This window comes from Chanos chanos, chromosome 9 (assembly GCF_902362185.1).
Source record: "Chanos chanos chromosome 9, fChaCha1.1, whole genome shotgun sequence".
Classification (NCBI taxonomy): Eukaryota; Metazoa; Chordata; class Actinopteri; order Gonorynchiformes; family Chanidae; genus Chanos; species Chanos chanos.
The window spans coordinates 27,671,532-27,687,096 of NC_044503.1; the positions used below are offsets into that span (position 1 = coordinate 27,671,532).

Below are 15,565 nucleotides of genomic sequence, written 5' to 3' on the forward strand. Positions count from 1 at the left end.
GTACATTTGTGCATTCACGGGGGCACACTTGTGTGTCTGTTCATCTGAGTGTGTGTGGGGGGGGGGGGGCACACTGAGGTGGTAGTGTACATCGAGACTCCATGTGACTTTTGGTGTAGTTTCTGACCTTTTCTGTCTAGCTGAGGTATGTGGAGACACCTGTGTGTGGGTCTCTGGAGACCCAGACTCTGAGTAACTCAGTTCCCACACCCCCAAACCTCAACGCTGCCATGTGCCCTCCATAAACCAAAGGACTACCGCTGTGTGTGTGTGTGTGTGTGTGTGTTACAGAGAAAGAGAAAGAGAGAGCGAAAGAGAGAGAGCGGGAGAGAGAGAGAGATTAACAATGATCAGAGGATGACAGACAGAGGACATTTCTAAGCTGAAATGTCTAAAGAACAAACATAATTTCATACCATAAGAACATGCATGCACACATCAATACTCAAACACTCATAAACTATATTTAACAGTCTCAGACACAACCCCCTGGATGGGTTATGAATTACAAACACAAGAAACACAAGAGAAAATGGAACGTTAGCTAACTCGCATTACAAATGCATTACACTGGTTAACTTGTGGTACAATACATCAGTTAGACTGATGTATATTTGATATGTTTCGATGGGTTTGATTCATCATTTTAAATGATGATTAATATGAATTAAAACTCTAAAAATTAAATACTTATTCTCTCTCTCTCTCTCTCTTTCTTTCACTCACACACACACACACACACACACACACACACACACACACTTTAATACTCATACGCACTCATAGACACTCTTTCTGTTAGTCACACAGACAAACAGATGCAAGTGTTCAGGTAAAGTTTGTCAGTGGTCTCAAACATGTGTGATATTAGTTAAGCTTGTGAGATTTGTTACTTGCAACCGTAACATTCAAACACAAGACGTGTCTAATCTTTTAAATGAACACTGATTGCTAAAATAGTCTCATCTCTTATTTTAGTGCACACATACCTTTGGGAGGCTGGAATGTAGTTGAAAATATGAATTGTTAATGAGCATTAGATTTATGAATACATAACAGGATTCATAATCTTTAAGATCAATCTACTTCTCAAAACCAAAGTGTCCTATAATGTCTTCTGAATTACTCAATTTATCTTTAAGGGATGAGCCTGTATGTATATCACTGTTAAATATGCTTTCTTTCCTTACATACAAATGCATTTATATCATATGGTATTACTAAAAGCCACTTGATTCTGTCAGTGCACTGTTTACCATACTAAACATTATTCCCATAGAAACCCATTGTCTTTAAGCTTGAAGGTTATTCATCCTGTTAATATCCACTGTGAATATGGTCTGTCGCTGGTTTTAATTGTAGCCTCGAGTCTGTCTTCACACAGGTATTTAGTAACGCTGTTTAAGCCAAGCAAACTCATCACTGATCTCAAGTTTGAGTTCCTTTGAATAAGGATTCTTTATTTCTCCATGTTATACTCCATGAATGAAGACTTGCTGAATACACCTTTGAATGAAGACTTGTTTTCTTTCTTTCTTTCTTTCTTTCTTTCTTTCTTTCTTTCTTTCTATTATTGCATGATGTGAAGAGGGTCTTAAGGTTTATTAATGACTCAATGATTCGTTTTGAATTCACAGTATTTACACTCTACACAATATTAGTGATTACATAAGTAGTATGTACAGATCGAAGTGGGATTATTTAGACTCACACAAAGTCTCATCATAGCTCTTTTATTAACAGGAAGATAAAGATGACATTTTACTGGCATTTAGAAACTGATCCCGCAAGATGAAACATAGGACGGAGCTTTAGCTGGCAAAGAATGAGGATGTTGCAAAAATGAATAAAAGTCTCTAATTCTATTTCTCTATTTCTTCTACTCTCTTTCACGTTAGTATGTACTTGGTGTATTAAAATAGCTTGCAGTAACCAGTACAGCAAAGAAAAGAAAAGAAAACAAAGCAGAAAAACATATTTTAGTACTTCATACTTCATTTACGAAAATTCATCAGTGAAATGAAGAATGTGTTTTCCTTTTCTAAATTTATTTTGTGGTGTTTATTCTCCTTTGTTTGAATCTACTTGGAAAATGCATTGTGTGTGTGTGTGTGTGTGTGTGTGTGTGTTCACACAGCGACAAATCGAGTGGTGTCCGTCCGGGGGGCGGCAGTTGTGGTCGACACGTGGCTTCTCATGACTTTGTCTATCCAGTCATGGTAGTGACAGACACAAGAATAGCTCTTTTCAACTTCATAAGTTTCAAGACACCACTGTCCCCACGACACCAAGCCTTGCAAGTACCCCCCACAGGTCATCGGACTCCCCTCAGCCTTCAGAAGAAAAAAGAGAAGGGGAGAAAGAGAGGATTTGATGGAGAGAAGCAAAAAGGAGGAGGAATCTGATCTGATACAAAACCCAAAAGAAACTTTCATAGCATATTTTTCAGCACTGAAACGTCTCTAAAGCAAATATTTACCTGAGACTACACGCTGGAAGTTACAAGTTATGACATATAACAGATTATTGCCTTGAACTGCTTGTATATAATACTTAAGAAGAAGAAGTACTTTATTGTCCCCATGGTGAAATTTGTCCTCTGCATTTAACTAATCCTATATGTACACTAGGAGTAGTGGGCAGCTGCGTGCAGAGCCCGGGGAATATAATACTTATTACGTTTTAAATACACAAATCATTTAAAAGAAATTACACTGTAATGTACTCTTAAGTATTACCATGTCTGTTGTGTTACATGTTACATGGTACTTGGAGGCAATAGAAAGGATGAGTCATGGTGCTGGAAGTTTCTCTGGTGGAAACCTTTTAACAAAAGCAGGCACATCACTCACCAGATGGGAGCCAGTTATATTGTGCACATACTCAGTGCAGAACTCATCTGGAGGACCAAACATCTCAAATTGGCAAGCCCTTTTGTCTGGGATTGGCTGAACTACACACTGCATTGAAGACTCTATTGACAGAGAGAGAAAGAGAGCAGAGAGAGGTAGTTGAGTTAATCTGCAGAAACACTCAAACACACACACACACACACACACACACACACACACACACACACACACAGGCACAATCAAACAACAGGCAGAACAGACAAATACTCTTATATCAACTTGTTGGTATGTCTTAACTGTCTAATATGTTGGCTATATCCACAACTGCATGAAATTGCATTGCTTGCTGTCAGTGGTCACATGCAATTTTTTTCTGTTGTTTTCAAAATCAGATTTAGGAGACCAACAGTGTGATTCGTTTGTAAAATAGAGTTTGCTGACATTGCCACATTTTGTAAACAAGGTCAAATGTTTATACAAGACAAAGACTGTAAACTAGGTATTTTATTATTTATGTTTCTGAAGTATTAGAATGTTACTTGTTTTCACTGAGAACCCAGATTCTCATTTGCTCTGTAACACACACAAACGTCTCCGGTTCCTTACGTTGGCGTGTTTCCCAGCCAGACACGACGCAGTCATCCTCAGGGAGTGGACATCTTGTGGACAGAGACACAGGTTGAACGTAACTGTTGAGTTTGGCTGGCGTGGCTAGCCTAACCATCTGGATATTGTGAAGGGGGCTCCTGCGACGTCTCTTCCTCATGTAGGGGTCGTGAACGATCCCTACGTCCACAAAAATTCGTTGTTCGGAGTTTTCTTCGACGTTTAAGTTGTTCTTCCCCAAGTAGGCCACTGTTACCTGCGGGCTAGCACAGCAAGACACGCAATTGTAAGGGACAAGAAACTGTGTGTCTAAGTGTATTAGAGTTGTGCATCTCTCCTTTATAAGACGATCCGAAATGTATCTAGATGCAAGGGCTACGATACGATTCAGGGACGATGCATTTTAATACTGAACGATTCGGTGCGATGCGTTACGATGCAATCTGACATAGCCTAGTTCTTAACATATTCTATTAAAGCGGCATATATTGCTTACCCTCAAATAAATATATTTCATAAAAGACCAATCCAAAGTATGTTTGTTACTTTCTGGCACGGGAAAAAATGGATGACAAATGTATCATTTCAGAATTACATGTGTATTACTTTTCTAATAGACACAGACAAAAAAGACGTTATGAACAAACAGACCTTACAAATGACCAGACTTCTGTCTAATTTTCCTTCCTTCTTGTAAAATCCGTATGTTTCTGAAACTTTAGATTTTAGATTTGATGGTGCACTGTAAACCGTGTCGGCGTTGTTGGACATGTTGCTTTTGTTTGTACCTCGCAAGCCACCCTAGTTACTCTTGTAAAAGCTCAGCACGAGACGCTGTTTAGATTTATTTGCAAATGAGAGGCGGTCATTATTATTTTGAAAATAACATGACTTGTAACGTAAGATCAGTAAGTTCCGCGGCAGTTTAGTTAATACTGAAGTAGAATTAGCAGCAAAGCTTCAGTCAACCGATTCACAACTTTAGAATCGGGCCATCGACTGGTTTCATTTAAATCGATTCATATCGATGTAGTCGCATCTTTGAAGTTAAAACCCATGCACCGCGGTGAATCTCACCATCCCTAGTGTGTATATGTGTGTGTGTGTGTGTAATTACGTACGTGACATAGCAGTCCATGACGGTCAGCACCCACTGCTCATTGATTAGAGCTCCACTGCATCCTGATGAGAAATGGACAACCCAGGGTCTAGACTGGGGCTCGCATTCTGTGCCAGCCCAGATAGTCACTGAGGGAGAAAAAAATAGAGAAAGTTGGAGAGAAAATAACAAAACGTTCTCTGATGTCTCTCTAATATTAATAATGGATTCGCTGGATTGAGACTGCTCAATTCTTCATGTCTTACCTGCACACTCCAGTAAGAAAGCCAACAGTACAAGCTTCATGTCTGCGTCTGTTATTTTGTCCGCCTTGAGGTGTTCATTTTATATACAAGTCCTGTTACGCACCTGTTTACAGCTTGTATCCTGGATCTGCCACTGTGACGGGAATTCTAACCCTTATCTTTATGGCTTCCTGTGTTTCTTTATGCATTTGATCGTTTTATTGGTATTGGAAGCGATCTTAGTATTTCAAAATGAATTGACCTACTGTGCCCATTTGTCAGGTTTTTTCTGTTAACCAGATGTTGAGTTAGTTAATTAGTATTGTAATTGCAGTGTGTTATGAATGATGGATTATTCTGTCATTCCACCACTGATAATCTTTTTTCCAGCTTCCTTCAAATAGACTGATGGAAAAATACTTATTTATGTATTTGTAATGTCTTTGGTTCTTTGATGTTTGAACTATTTGTGGTTAAACCTCTTATGTGTAGCTTGTAAAATATGAAAGAAATTATGCTATTTACATACACGAATGCCTTGCAGATGCCAGTATCTCCTTAATCCTTGTAAAAATCTTAGGCATTTGGTGAAATGAATGCATTTTGTGGTCTAAAGTCAATAGGCAGACATTGATGGGTCCTATAGTCTTATACTGGAAACATTGTTAAGCATGAATTGATGATTATAAAAATTACACACACACACACACACACACACACACACACACACACACACACACACACATATATATATGACCAAAAGCTTTCTTCTTTTCTGTCTTGGAGAAGTGGAGTCCTCCTTGGTCGGCATCCATGGAGACCACCAGCCTTGTACAGTGTCCGCTGGAGTGTCTGCCTTGAGATGTTGGTACCAGAATTGCTCAGATTCATCAGGATGGCCTTGGTGGTGATCCTTGGATTCTGCTTGCCCTCTTGCACTGCCATTCTTACCAGCGCAGGGGTCACTTTTGCTTCCCTACCCCGCGCTTTGAGATTTTTTCACAGTGTAGAACACAGTGTAGCACTGTGGCCACTGGCACTTGAAAACACTTGGACATGGCCTTATAGCCTTTCCCTGTCTTGTAAGCAGCCACAGTGTGCAACTGGAGGTCCCCACTAAGCTCTTTGGTTTTAGCCATGACTTGCAATTGACTAGTAACTGCCTAGAGAACTATTACATGAACTGTTCTCAATTTGAAGTTGATCAGAATACTCTAGAACACAGTAAAAATGACCAGGGCCATTTGGAATAGAAGCTTGCATTTTCTCAAAAATATGCGACAATTTGAAGGGGTATCAACATGAATTTTGGATATGGCATTTTTAGTAAAAATGTAAAAAACATAGAAATAGTTAAAATTTATCATTAACATCTCTGTCACATGGTCTTACTGTCTTTTGTCACTTGTTTATGTCATTTCCATTAAGATGAAACCTATTGGTCAAATAAAAATTCACTATAAATGCAAATTTGGCATTGGTATGAGTAAGTTTGGGCTTAACTGTACACACATATATATATATATATATATATATGTGTGTGTGTGTGTGTGTGTACCCACATACACACACACACACGTATATACATATATATATATATATTTTTTAAACCGTTCACTTGATTCTGTGTAAAGAACTTCAACCTAAACCTCTGGTTTTCAAAATGATCTTAGAAGCATTTATCTCATTTTTGTAAAAGAGACCTAATATTAAAAAAAGCTGGGACTCTTTTCTCTGTCAGGATCCTGATTTGAACAGTTGTCCTTATAAATTTGGTTCTTTGGTGTTTATTGATTGATTGCTAGATAGTCAAATCTTTTGAATTTGCATTGGTACAATTCTGTTTCTAATGCTGTTAATCTGATTTAAAACAGCTGTACATCATATTTATGTTTATTTCACGTTTAACTCATATGACAGGACAACATCACAAGAAGTGCACAAAACATTTTGTATAAATTACTGATTTTATTGCAAGATATTAGTGCATTGTTTTTTGTTTTTTTTTTTGTTTGTTTGAAGTAACCAAATGCTGACATAAAATAAGTTTTTTTTAACAACGTTTTAAACATTCTAGTATGATTTTTGGCAGCGGTACCAAAAGACATTGGAGCTACTGTCATACATTGAACAACATGTTTCATACCATTTGCATTGAAAGACTTGCTTATGTGGTTAAACAGCTGAGGGGCCAATCGCAGTTGTTCAGCAAATGGACCACAAATCTTTATTCCCTAAACCGAGGTATTTTCCCGGTTCACCATCTCAAATTCTAGTTCAACAGCTCAATATCCGTCTCTCTTTGAAGTCAGCTGAAGAGCGTTGGGCTACTGTAGTATGTTGTCAGTTGTACGTAAAGAAGATTGAGAATAAAGCGTGCTCAACATGTGTTGATAGGTCTTTGGTGCCCTAACAGAGGTGTTGTTTTGATCCCAGATTGCCTGATCTTCCTTTGAATGTGAAGCACTGAGTGTAGTGCTTGGAAAGAATGAGAGAGAGAGAGAGAGAGAGAGAGAGAACAGACAGACATAGAGAGGGACAGATATAAGGTCTTCCTGTTGAGGGATGATTCCAGACTTAAGCACTTTCCTGGGGGTAGAAGGTGTGATAGAGTTGATCATGCAGAATTCCAGCATAGGTTTTCACAGCAGAAGTGGTCTCATGGTAAAGGTTCCTTTGGGAGAGAGAGAGAAAGAAAGAAAGAAAGAGAAAGAAAGAAAGAAAGAAAGAAAGAAAGAGATTAGACTGATTACAGTCTCTATGGAGCAACACTTGGCATGTTTCCATGGTGATAAAACATAATTCATTAGTTCCGGAATTTACGAATGATGTCATAATAGTTATAGTTGGCCAAAAATTGAAGTTCCAAACCTTGCAAGGTCTTGTGCTGTAAATACTACACAAGTCTATGGAAGCTTCAAAGACTACACAGTCTCTTATAGAATTATATGCTCTGTGTTAATACTCTGGGTGGCATCAGGAGATCAGATTATGTTAACAATGAGGTGAAGTCTTACGCTGCTTTCTCCTCAAGTTTGTAGCCCTTGAGGGTCTCCAGGTATTCATTGGCCATGTTAACAGTCTTGTCATAATAAGACCTTAGTCCGTCCATCATTGTGGAAGCAGTGCCTGTCTCCTCCCCTTCTTCAGCCTGCCTGGGCATGCGGAAACTCTCCGCTCCTGTAGTGGGTGACAGAGTGTTACAGCGGTTAGGGCGAAGACAGGTTATAACAAAACATGTAAATTACTGTTGATTCATTTTGCTCTTCAATGGTAATTAGGTAACTTTCAATGTGCCTAAGATGTTTCAAAATGTTTCAAACAATTTTCACCTTGTGCTTTGAGAAATGACATATAGATGGATGTTATTGTAGGCATGGATGTCATTTTATTTGGTCAGTATTCTTCTCCACATTATACAGCACACTTGTCAGTGTTAAACTAATACAGAGTGTATTCCCAGCTTGGGTCCGGAATGAGATAACACAAACACCGGCCATTTAACTTAATTAAACATTGGTAAGTTTGCAGTGTATGAACATACATGATTGTTCACATTAAATAGTGAATCACTGTAACACTAATACAGGCTGGCTGCTAAGTGATATAAACCTGTTCCTATCCAAACCAATCATGAGTCATCCCCAAAACTGACAGGTGGTATGAAATGGAGAGAAATCTGTGAATTTAATACTGAATTAAGTCAAACTGCTTGAATCTAAAGGGTTAGCAAATTAAAGTCGGTGACATGCCTGAGTATTTCCTGGGTGAGTGGACCTAACTTACCAAGAGCAAGGGCAGCAATGAGGACAGTGACAACGAGCAGCTTGTTCATGGTGACTGTGTCTTCTGAGCAGAGAGAGAGAGAGAGAGAGAGAGAGAGAGAGAGAGTTGCATTCTCATACAATTATACCAAGGACCCTCAGTTCACCTAGCTGTAACTTTGGTTTTGTGTGCTTTTTCAGACAAAACCGAACAAGACAGTTTCCATAACAACCCAGACGATGAGATGCGCTACACATACCTCGCAAGTAGATAAATGCTTACATATGTCATTCTTTCCTTTTAAACACGATTGTGCATCTGCCCTCAGCTTAAAATAACTCAGTGTGTGCTGACAGTTACAATAAGAACTTGAAATAAAACATATTGTGATCTAGGTCATTGTACAAACATTTCATGTGGATTATATAAATCCTAAAAATATTCATTTCAATAGACCCAAACAGCCTGGAAGTAAGTCGGAAGAGGAAATAAAAGCAGACAACTGAAAATGGAAAAAACCAGTACTGAATGAGCAATACTGAGCGTCTGTTCCGGTAGTTTCCATACATGATTTCTTGGTTTTAGTACAAAATGAAAAGGAGAATGGCAGTACTCACTCTGTTTCCTGAGCAGAAAGTGTGAGATTGGGTTAACAGGTCTAGCCTGGCTTATATATATATGAACAAAAACTTGTTGACCCGACAGATCTCATGCCAAAGGGCAGTGCGCCTAGATAAATCCTAGTGAGAGTACTGTGTGTGTGTTTGTGTGTTTGTGTGCCTGTGTTAAAATAGGATAGTGGGTGAGACTTGAGATAACGTTTCACTTGCCCTCGCTTTTTCTGCCTCAGTTTCAAGAATCTGCGAAACGAATTTACAGTGGAAAAATTAGTGTACATATCAAAAATGAATGCGCACGTGAAAGATCATGATTCCTCTTCCGTGGTTTGATTTCTGATGATGCTTTAAAGCATCTACTTTAAAGTAATAACGGATTTCGGCCAACTGTATTGTTAAAAAATGCACAGATACACTCTAATAACACTTTTGAATCATTCTTGACCCCCCCTCCCCCCCCCCCCCCCCCCCCCCGCCCCCGCAGACCCCTCCCCTCCAGATTAGTACGCAAACTTCTCTCTTGCACAACTGGACACATGTACGCCTCCAGAACGTAGAGTCCTAAGTCTATGTTACCACAGACACGTCAGCCGATCCAATCTCAGGTCAATCACACAGTGCAGCAGTGCAAAGGCAATTCATAAGGGCTTCTTTTTTTTTTTTGTTTGTTTTTTTTTTTTTTTCAAAAGTTTTACTGCATTTTTCTTCTTGTGCAGAACTTTGCATAGTTCATTGGTTTGAACCTTCGTTCCAAAAGTGTTCTAACAGATGGCAAATTGTGATGTGTCAACTAATTGGAAGACAAACCTGCATCTGTCACAGAGTGAAAAGCCAGTTTTGACTGATCATTACATGGGTGCTGATTTTTTTTTTTTTTTTTTTTTTTTTACATTTTTTTAATAATGACTTTGATCTATCTCTTTATTTTTTGCAACCAATGACTGAGTTTTAAGCAGAGGAGGTTATTATAAATTGCTTTGTCAAAGCAAAGTTCAAATGTGTCAATGTAATTGGTGACCAGTCACAAAGGCCTTGTTACAGTATCTTAATTAGTCTTAGACTTAGTTCTGACCCATTTCTTGATCCAATCACTTCTCCACAGTGCTCCATAACACACACTGTGGGACTTTAATCAAAGAGTAATTCAGAAAGTTCAAGATCTGTGTAATGTCACAGTTTCACGATAGTAACAGTTTCATGATTGTATCACATGACTATTGTTATCAAAGCAATAAACATGTGTGCGTGTGTGTGTGTGTGTGTGTGTGTGTGTGTGTAGTGTATGAATCATATATAATGGGTGTGTGTGTTTTCATACACAACAGGATGAAAACAGTCCTTTCTCTGTCTGTGTTTGTCTGTGTGTGTGTGTGTGTGTGTGTGTGTGTGTGTGTGGTGTTTGTGGTATCCTGTTCCCTGTTGAGCCTCATAAGATCCAATGAGAAACCTGAGTTTAATATTCATGCCTTCACACACAAATGTTTCTGGTAGCAAATTCATTCTGCCAGCTATGTAGACCTAATGGCTGAATTGTTATTATCATACAGTGTCACTGAGTCGGAATCCAGACAAAGATGAGTGTGCTGTGGATATACTCAGCCTCTATATTTAAACTGAGGGCAACAATAACATATTGCAAATAGTTCCAAGCAGTACATGTTTCAGTTTTTTGTCACTTCATCTGAACGTCATTTTAAGAATCTGTGTTGTTTTTTTTTTCTTTAAGAAATACAGTTCAGTGACTTTCAATGACTGCTGTAAACGTGGAATGATTGGTTTATCTCCAACCTGTGTAAGACAAGACAAAATATGTTGAGAAATGGTATTGCCGTAAAGGTTGGCTCAGACTAACATTACAATCAAATATATGTCATCTTTTTGTATGACACTCTCACCACGTCAGACTTTACAGCCAAATAAAACAGCGGTCATATCAAAACATGTTGGGAGTAAAAAAGGTAATGTTTTACAAGTTTTCCCACATTGAACAGTTTAGCTGCAGGCAAACAGCAATCAAACAGCGGAAACATATTTGGTATTCATACTCTTTATTCATGCAGAACAAACACAGACACATTACCCCTCTTGTTTAAAACAAAACAGAGGGATAAATATTTACATCTAGAAAATTCCGTTTGTGATCTGGAGCGAGGCTATTTCTAGTATTTGGGTCTTACGATTATGACGTTTTTTTTTTTCTTTTCGATTTTCAGATTTGTGTCCGGTCTAGAAGCAGTAACGATGCATTGTGTATTCTGCATCCCAGTCAGATGCTATGGTATCTAATGCCATTTCTCAGCAGGCTGCTTGTGTGCTTAGCGTAGATTAACAATTCCTCCACCAGGGGGAAACCTTTAGAAGGCATGCACTTAAGGATAGATGCTGGAGCTCTCTTAATCCTCAGCAGGGAGGACTCTGTCCAGGACAGGTTTGATTTCGTTGATGCCCTGGTCCAGGTATTCGCCAACGTGAGGGCGCAGGTATTTACCATAAATGCCTAAGAGAGCAGTGCGGGCTCTGTCCACGAGGGGGGTGAGCTCTGAAGCCACACCGCTGTAAGAACCATAACAAACACACACAATGGTATTACTGAACAGCAGCTGTAGATGAATGCAATGATGGATGCACAGATGGATGGATGGATGGATGGATGAATGGATGAATGAATGGATGGGTGGATGGGTGGATGGATGGAAGGCTGGATGGATTACAAACTAACTAAAAAATGAATGGGAAAGGTTGCATATTAAGGTTGCAGTGATACTACTCGTTAAGATTATGTGAACTCTGTTAGACTTTTTCTTTTTTGTTATTTGTAATTGTTTAAAGTGGTTTGACAGATAAAAAAAAAGTGAGGTAGGTAGCAAGAGACAAAAAGAGGAAGATACAAGCTGCCTAAGTAGGAGATAGGGAAACACAGGGAGATGCAGAGAGAGAGAGAGAGAGAGAGAGAGAGAGAGTGAGTGTAGAGTGGGCCAGATCTGAGCTTAAGCGTGGTATGTTATACTTACGTGACGACTTTTATGGCAGCCTGAACTCTAGGATGGGCCTGCAGCTCTTCAGCGTACTCCTTGGCTTTGTCTCCCGTGCTGGAGCCCTCCATTAGTGGGGTGAGAGCAGCCTGGGCTTTGGCGAGAGCATTCACTATCCTCTTAGTGAACACTGCCTTCAGCCCCTCATACTTCTCCACCAGCTCCTTGTCGGGTTCAGGAATGTCGCACAGGCAGACAGACACTGTGTGTGTGTGTGTGTGTGTGTGTGAGAGAGAGAGAGAGAGAGAGAGAGAGAGAAATGGGAGATAAAAGGGAGAGTTGATAAACCTTTGAAGTTTTTGCTTTTCATTTTACACTAAAGTCGCACTCAGTGACTGAGTCTATAAATGAATGCTATGTGTCTAATTAAATGCTTGCATGAATGCTTGAACATGTTTGTGAATTTGAGCATGTTTGTGTGCATTTGGGTGTAGTTGGTGTGTGTGTACATGTCTGTACGTGTGCGTGTGTGACTGGCCAGTTGCAATCATAAAATGTTACGTGTTACGGGTGCAATGTTAAGTTAGAACAAAATTAGCTGAGAAATGACTGACTAAGCATGTGCCTGAATAACCCTCTGAATAACCAGATTCTCCAGGCCTTTAGCATCCCTTAAAAGACTGAGTGAGCAGTCACACAAAGGAATTTAGTGCAGAAGATAAATCAGAATGATTATTCCTGAGCTGCAAATAAATGTGGTTATCTTTAGAAAATCGTCATTTTTTTTTTTCTTGTTCTCTGTGGTCTGTTGTTGCTATTCATTTGTAAATCAGACATTTTGCAGACTTCAGGTCTTACCTTGGAGTGCAACAATTAGGACTAGTGCCAGCTTCATCTGTAAGAAAGAAAACAAAAATGAAGGTTTAGAATATGAATGATAAATTAAAGAGAAAAAAAAAACACTGAATAAGCTTTAATGTCAATGCTCCAAACTGTGCAGTCTTTTTTTCATGTTTTGATTCAAGTCACAACATGCAAGAACAAAATAATTAAAATTCTGAAGCCAGGATGTATACAGTCACAGGTGCAACTAGAAATCACATATGCAGAGTAAAATAAATGCAGTTATTGTTAGTTATATGAAGTGTCATTTATAAAATAAAAGACCTGCATTTAAATGCACTATGTAGTGCTAAAGAGTAAAGTTATAGTTGAGTTGCAGTAAGTTTTAGAAGAATAGTGTTTTACCTTGAGGTCCTCAGGTGTATGCAGCTGTCTAGCGAACTGTAGGACTGCAGATATAGCCCACGCTGACTCTTCAGATATACTGTCTGACCGCGACCCCTATATGCCCCCTGCCATTTGACCAAACAAACGTCATCTAAAACCCACACACATTCTCTCTCTCTCTCTCTCTCTCTCTCTCTCTCACACACACACACACACACACCCACACTCATACACTCTCTCTCACACACACACACACACAGACACACACACACATACATACTTACACCCACGTTGTTGGAACCCTCTGTTCTTGCAAGACAAACACTCAAAATTTCGTTTACTCACACAAAGTCCATTTTAACCCATGCATAAGTGTAATATGACTGCAAGTGTGTATCTAAACATAGAATCCACTGTGAGCATGCATATCTCTGTCAGTGCAATAATATTAATTACACTCTAAGTACACGTACACACACTGTCCAAGTAAACTAGGCCTTTTGGATGTTAGCTGTCTTGAGGTCTCTTCAGTTGTTTCAAAAGCAAAATAGTGAATATGAATTTTCAGTGTTTCTCTGGAGAGCAGAGCATCTAGCATACAGTGCAATGAGTGATTCTTTTCCCTGTTGAAAATTTTCCAGAATCAATATTTTTGGCCTTCATGTGCAGAGAGATCCCACTGACATGTCAAGAGGACTGTCCAAAGGTTGTCTGGATGTTTCCACATAATAGTAACACACACACACACACACACACAAACACAGAGTTATGGACTGAATGAACTTTCCCCCAGGCAACGCAACGTGTCTGGTCAGCGACCTCTGAACCTTCACCTTTTCTCCTATATTCTTCTGGTTTTAGTTCAATCAACAACCCTGGCTTTCTATCACTTTCTCTCTCTCTCTGTCTCTTTCACACCAAACACTCTTATTTTGAGTTTCATAATACATTTGCAATCGAGTGCTTATCATCTTTAACATGTTTTTCATTCATTTAATGCCTTTTTAGATTTTGCCTTTTTTTCTTGTGGTTTCCCGTCACATTTGAAATCAAACACTAATCATTTTAATACATGTATCATTTATTTAGTATTTTTAGTTTTGTTTAAACAAGTAGGACAGAGCTGTGCAAGAAATATTGGGAAATCAGAATCCAAGAAAATCAATATGCAAGCAATGCCGTGAGACTTATTTAATGGTATATGTTGTTTCTGTATTTTCATTTTTTTTTAGACACAATCAGTGTATAGATTTTGCCATGAGCGGTTGTAGAAAATGATGAAATCAACTCAGTTTGAAACATCTGTAAAAGCGCAGGTCATCTCATATTTACGGTTTATGGTATGATGTGCATGGCAAACTTTGGGGTTCTGGGGTTCTTTTATGTTTCAGATGTACCAGAAAGAATGGATTTGAACCTGAGTAAGTATGGGGCTGTTGTTGTTGTTAGCTTCAAGCTTTCACATGTAAAAAGAAGAACACGCTGATTCAACGAGGATCTTCAGGTGGCTTTGTTTGAGTTAGCACGTGTCCAGCGGTGGCCAATTTTTTTTTTTTTTTTTTTCATGAGGACAGCCTATTTTTCACATTCTCCCAGAAACTTCCTGCTGTGTCCCTTAGCCCTCCCGCTTTGTCTTTGGCCCATGTGACGTACGGGTCAGTGACCGGCTTTATGTGGTCTTCGTAGTACATAGCAGCAAAGTCAGACATCATTGCAGTCACATATTTTGCTTTGTCCTTAGCTGCCCTGTGAGGTACACACACACACACACACACACAGACACACACACACATAGGCAGGCAGACAGACAGAGAGAAAGACAGACAGATGCACACATGCACGTGCGCGCACACACACACACACACACACACACACATTAACGTCTGACATAAATATCTACCACCAGTGACATTTGCACTGGTTCAGAAAAGAGCATTCTGTGTTGTTCTTCATGCACTACGTATGTTAATAATCTATATTCCTCTATGGGACAATTATAAAGAGTAATGTTCTCTCTTTTAAATAAAAAAAATGGTTATGGACAAATTTACAGATAAATATTGAAAAACACTGAGAAGGCAGATAGATGTCTAGCTGAGTGTGCAGCGAGAATGGGAAATCATTTAATAGTCTAATGTATGCTTAATGTGTTTAAGCGTACTGGTATGTATCTCGTGCC

General features: G+C 39.0%; 2 protein-coding genes across 2 annotated transcripts; both read right to left on the reverse strand.

The window, feature by feature from the left end:
- Positions 1 to 2,129: 2,129 nt before the first annotated feature.
- Positions 2,130 to 4,863, reverse strand: LOC115821547 (trypsinogen-like protein 3). Its single transcript, XM_030785361.1, has 5 exons — positions 4,824 to 4,863; positions 4,580 to 4,706; positions 3,459 to 3,721; positions 2,853 to 2,974; positions 2,130 to 2,333 (listed from the first exon to the last, which is right to left on the reverse strand). Exons 1-5 carry the CDS (start codon positions 4,861 to 4,863, stop codon positions 2,130 to 2,132), a joined length of 756 nt encoding a protein of 251 aa, XP_030641221.1.
- Positions 4,864 to 6,750: 1,887 nt separating this feature from the next.
- Positions 6,751 to 9,229, reverse strand: apoc2 (apolipoprotein C-II). Its single transcript, XM_030783784.1, has 4 exons — positions 9,185 to 9,229; positions 8,589 to 8,651; positions 7,820 to 7,982; positions 6,751 to 7,476 (listed from the first exon to the last, which is right to left on the reverse strand). The coding sequence occupies exons 2-4, from the start codon at positions 8,635 to 8,637 to the stop codon at positions 7,380 to 7,382; spliced, it is 309 nt and encodes a 102-aa protein (XP_030639644.1). The 5' UTR covers positions 8,638 to 8,651; positions 9,185 to 9,229; the 3' UTR covers positions 6,751 to 7,379.
- Positions 9,230 to 15,565: the final 6,336 nt, after the last annotated feature.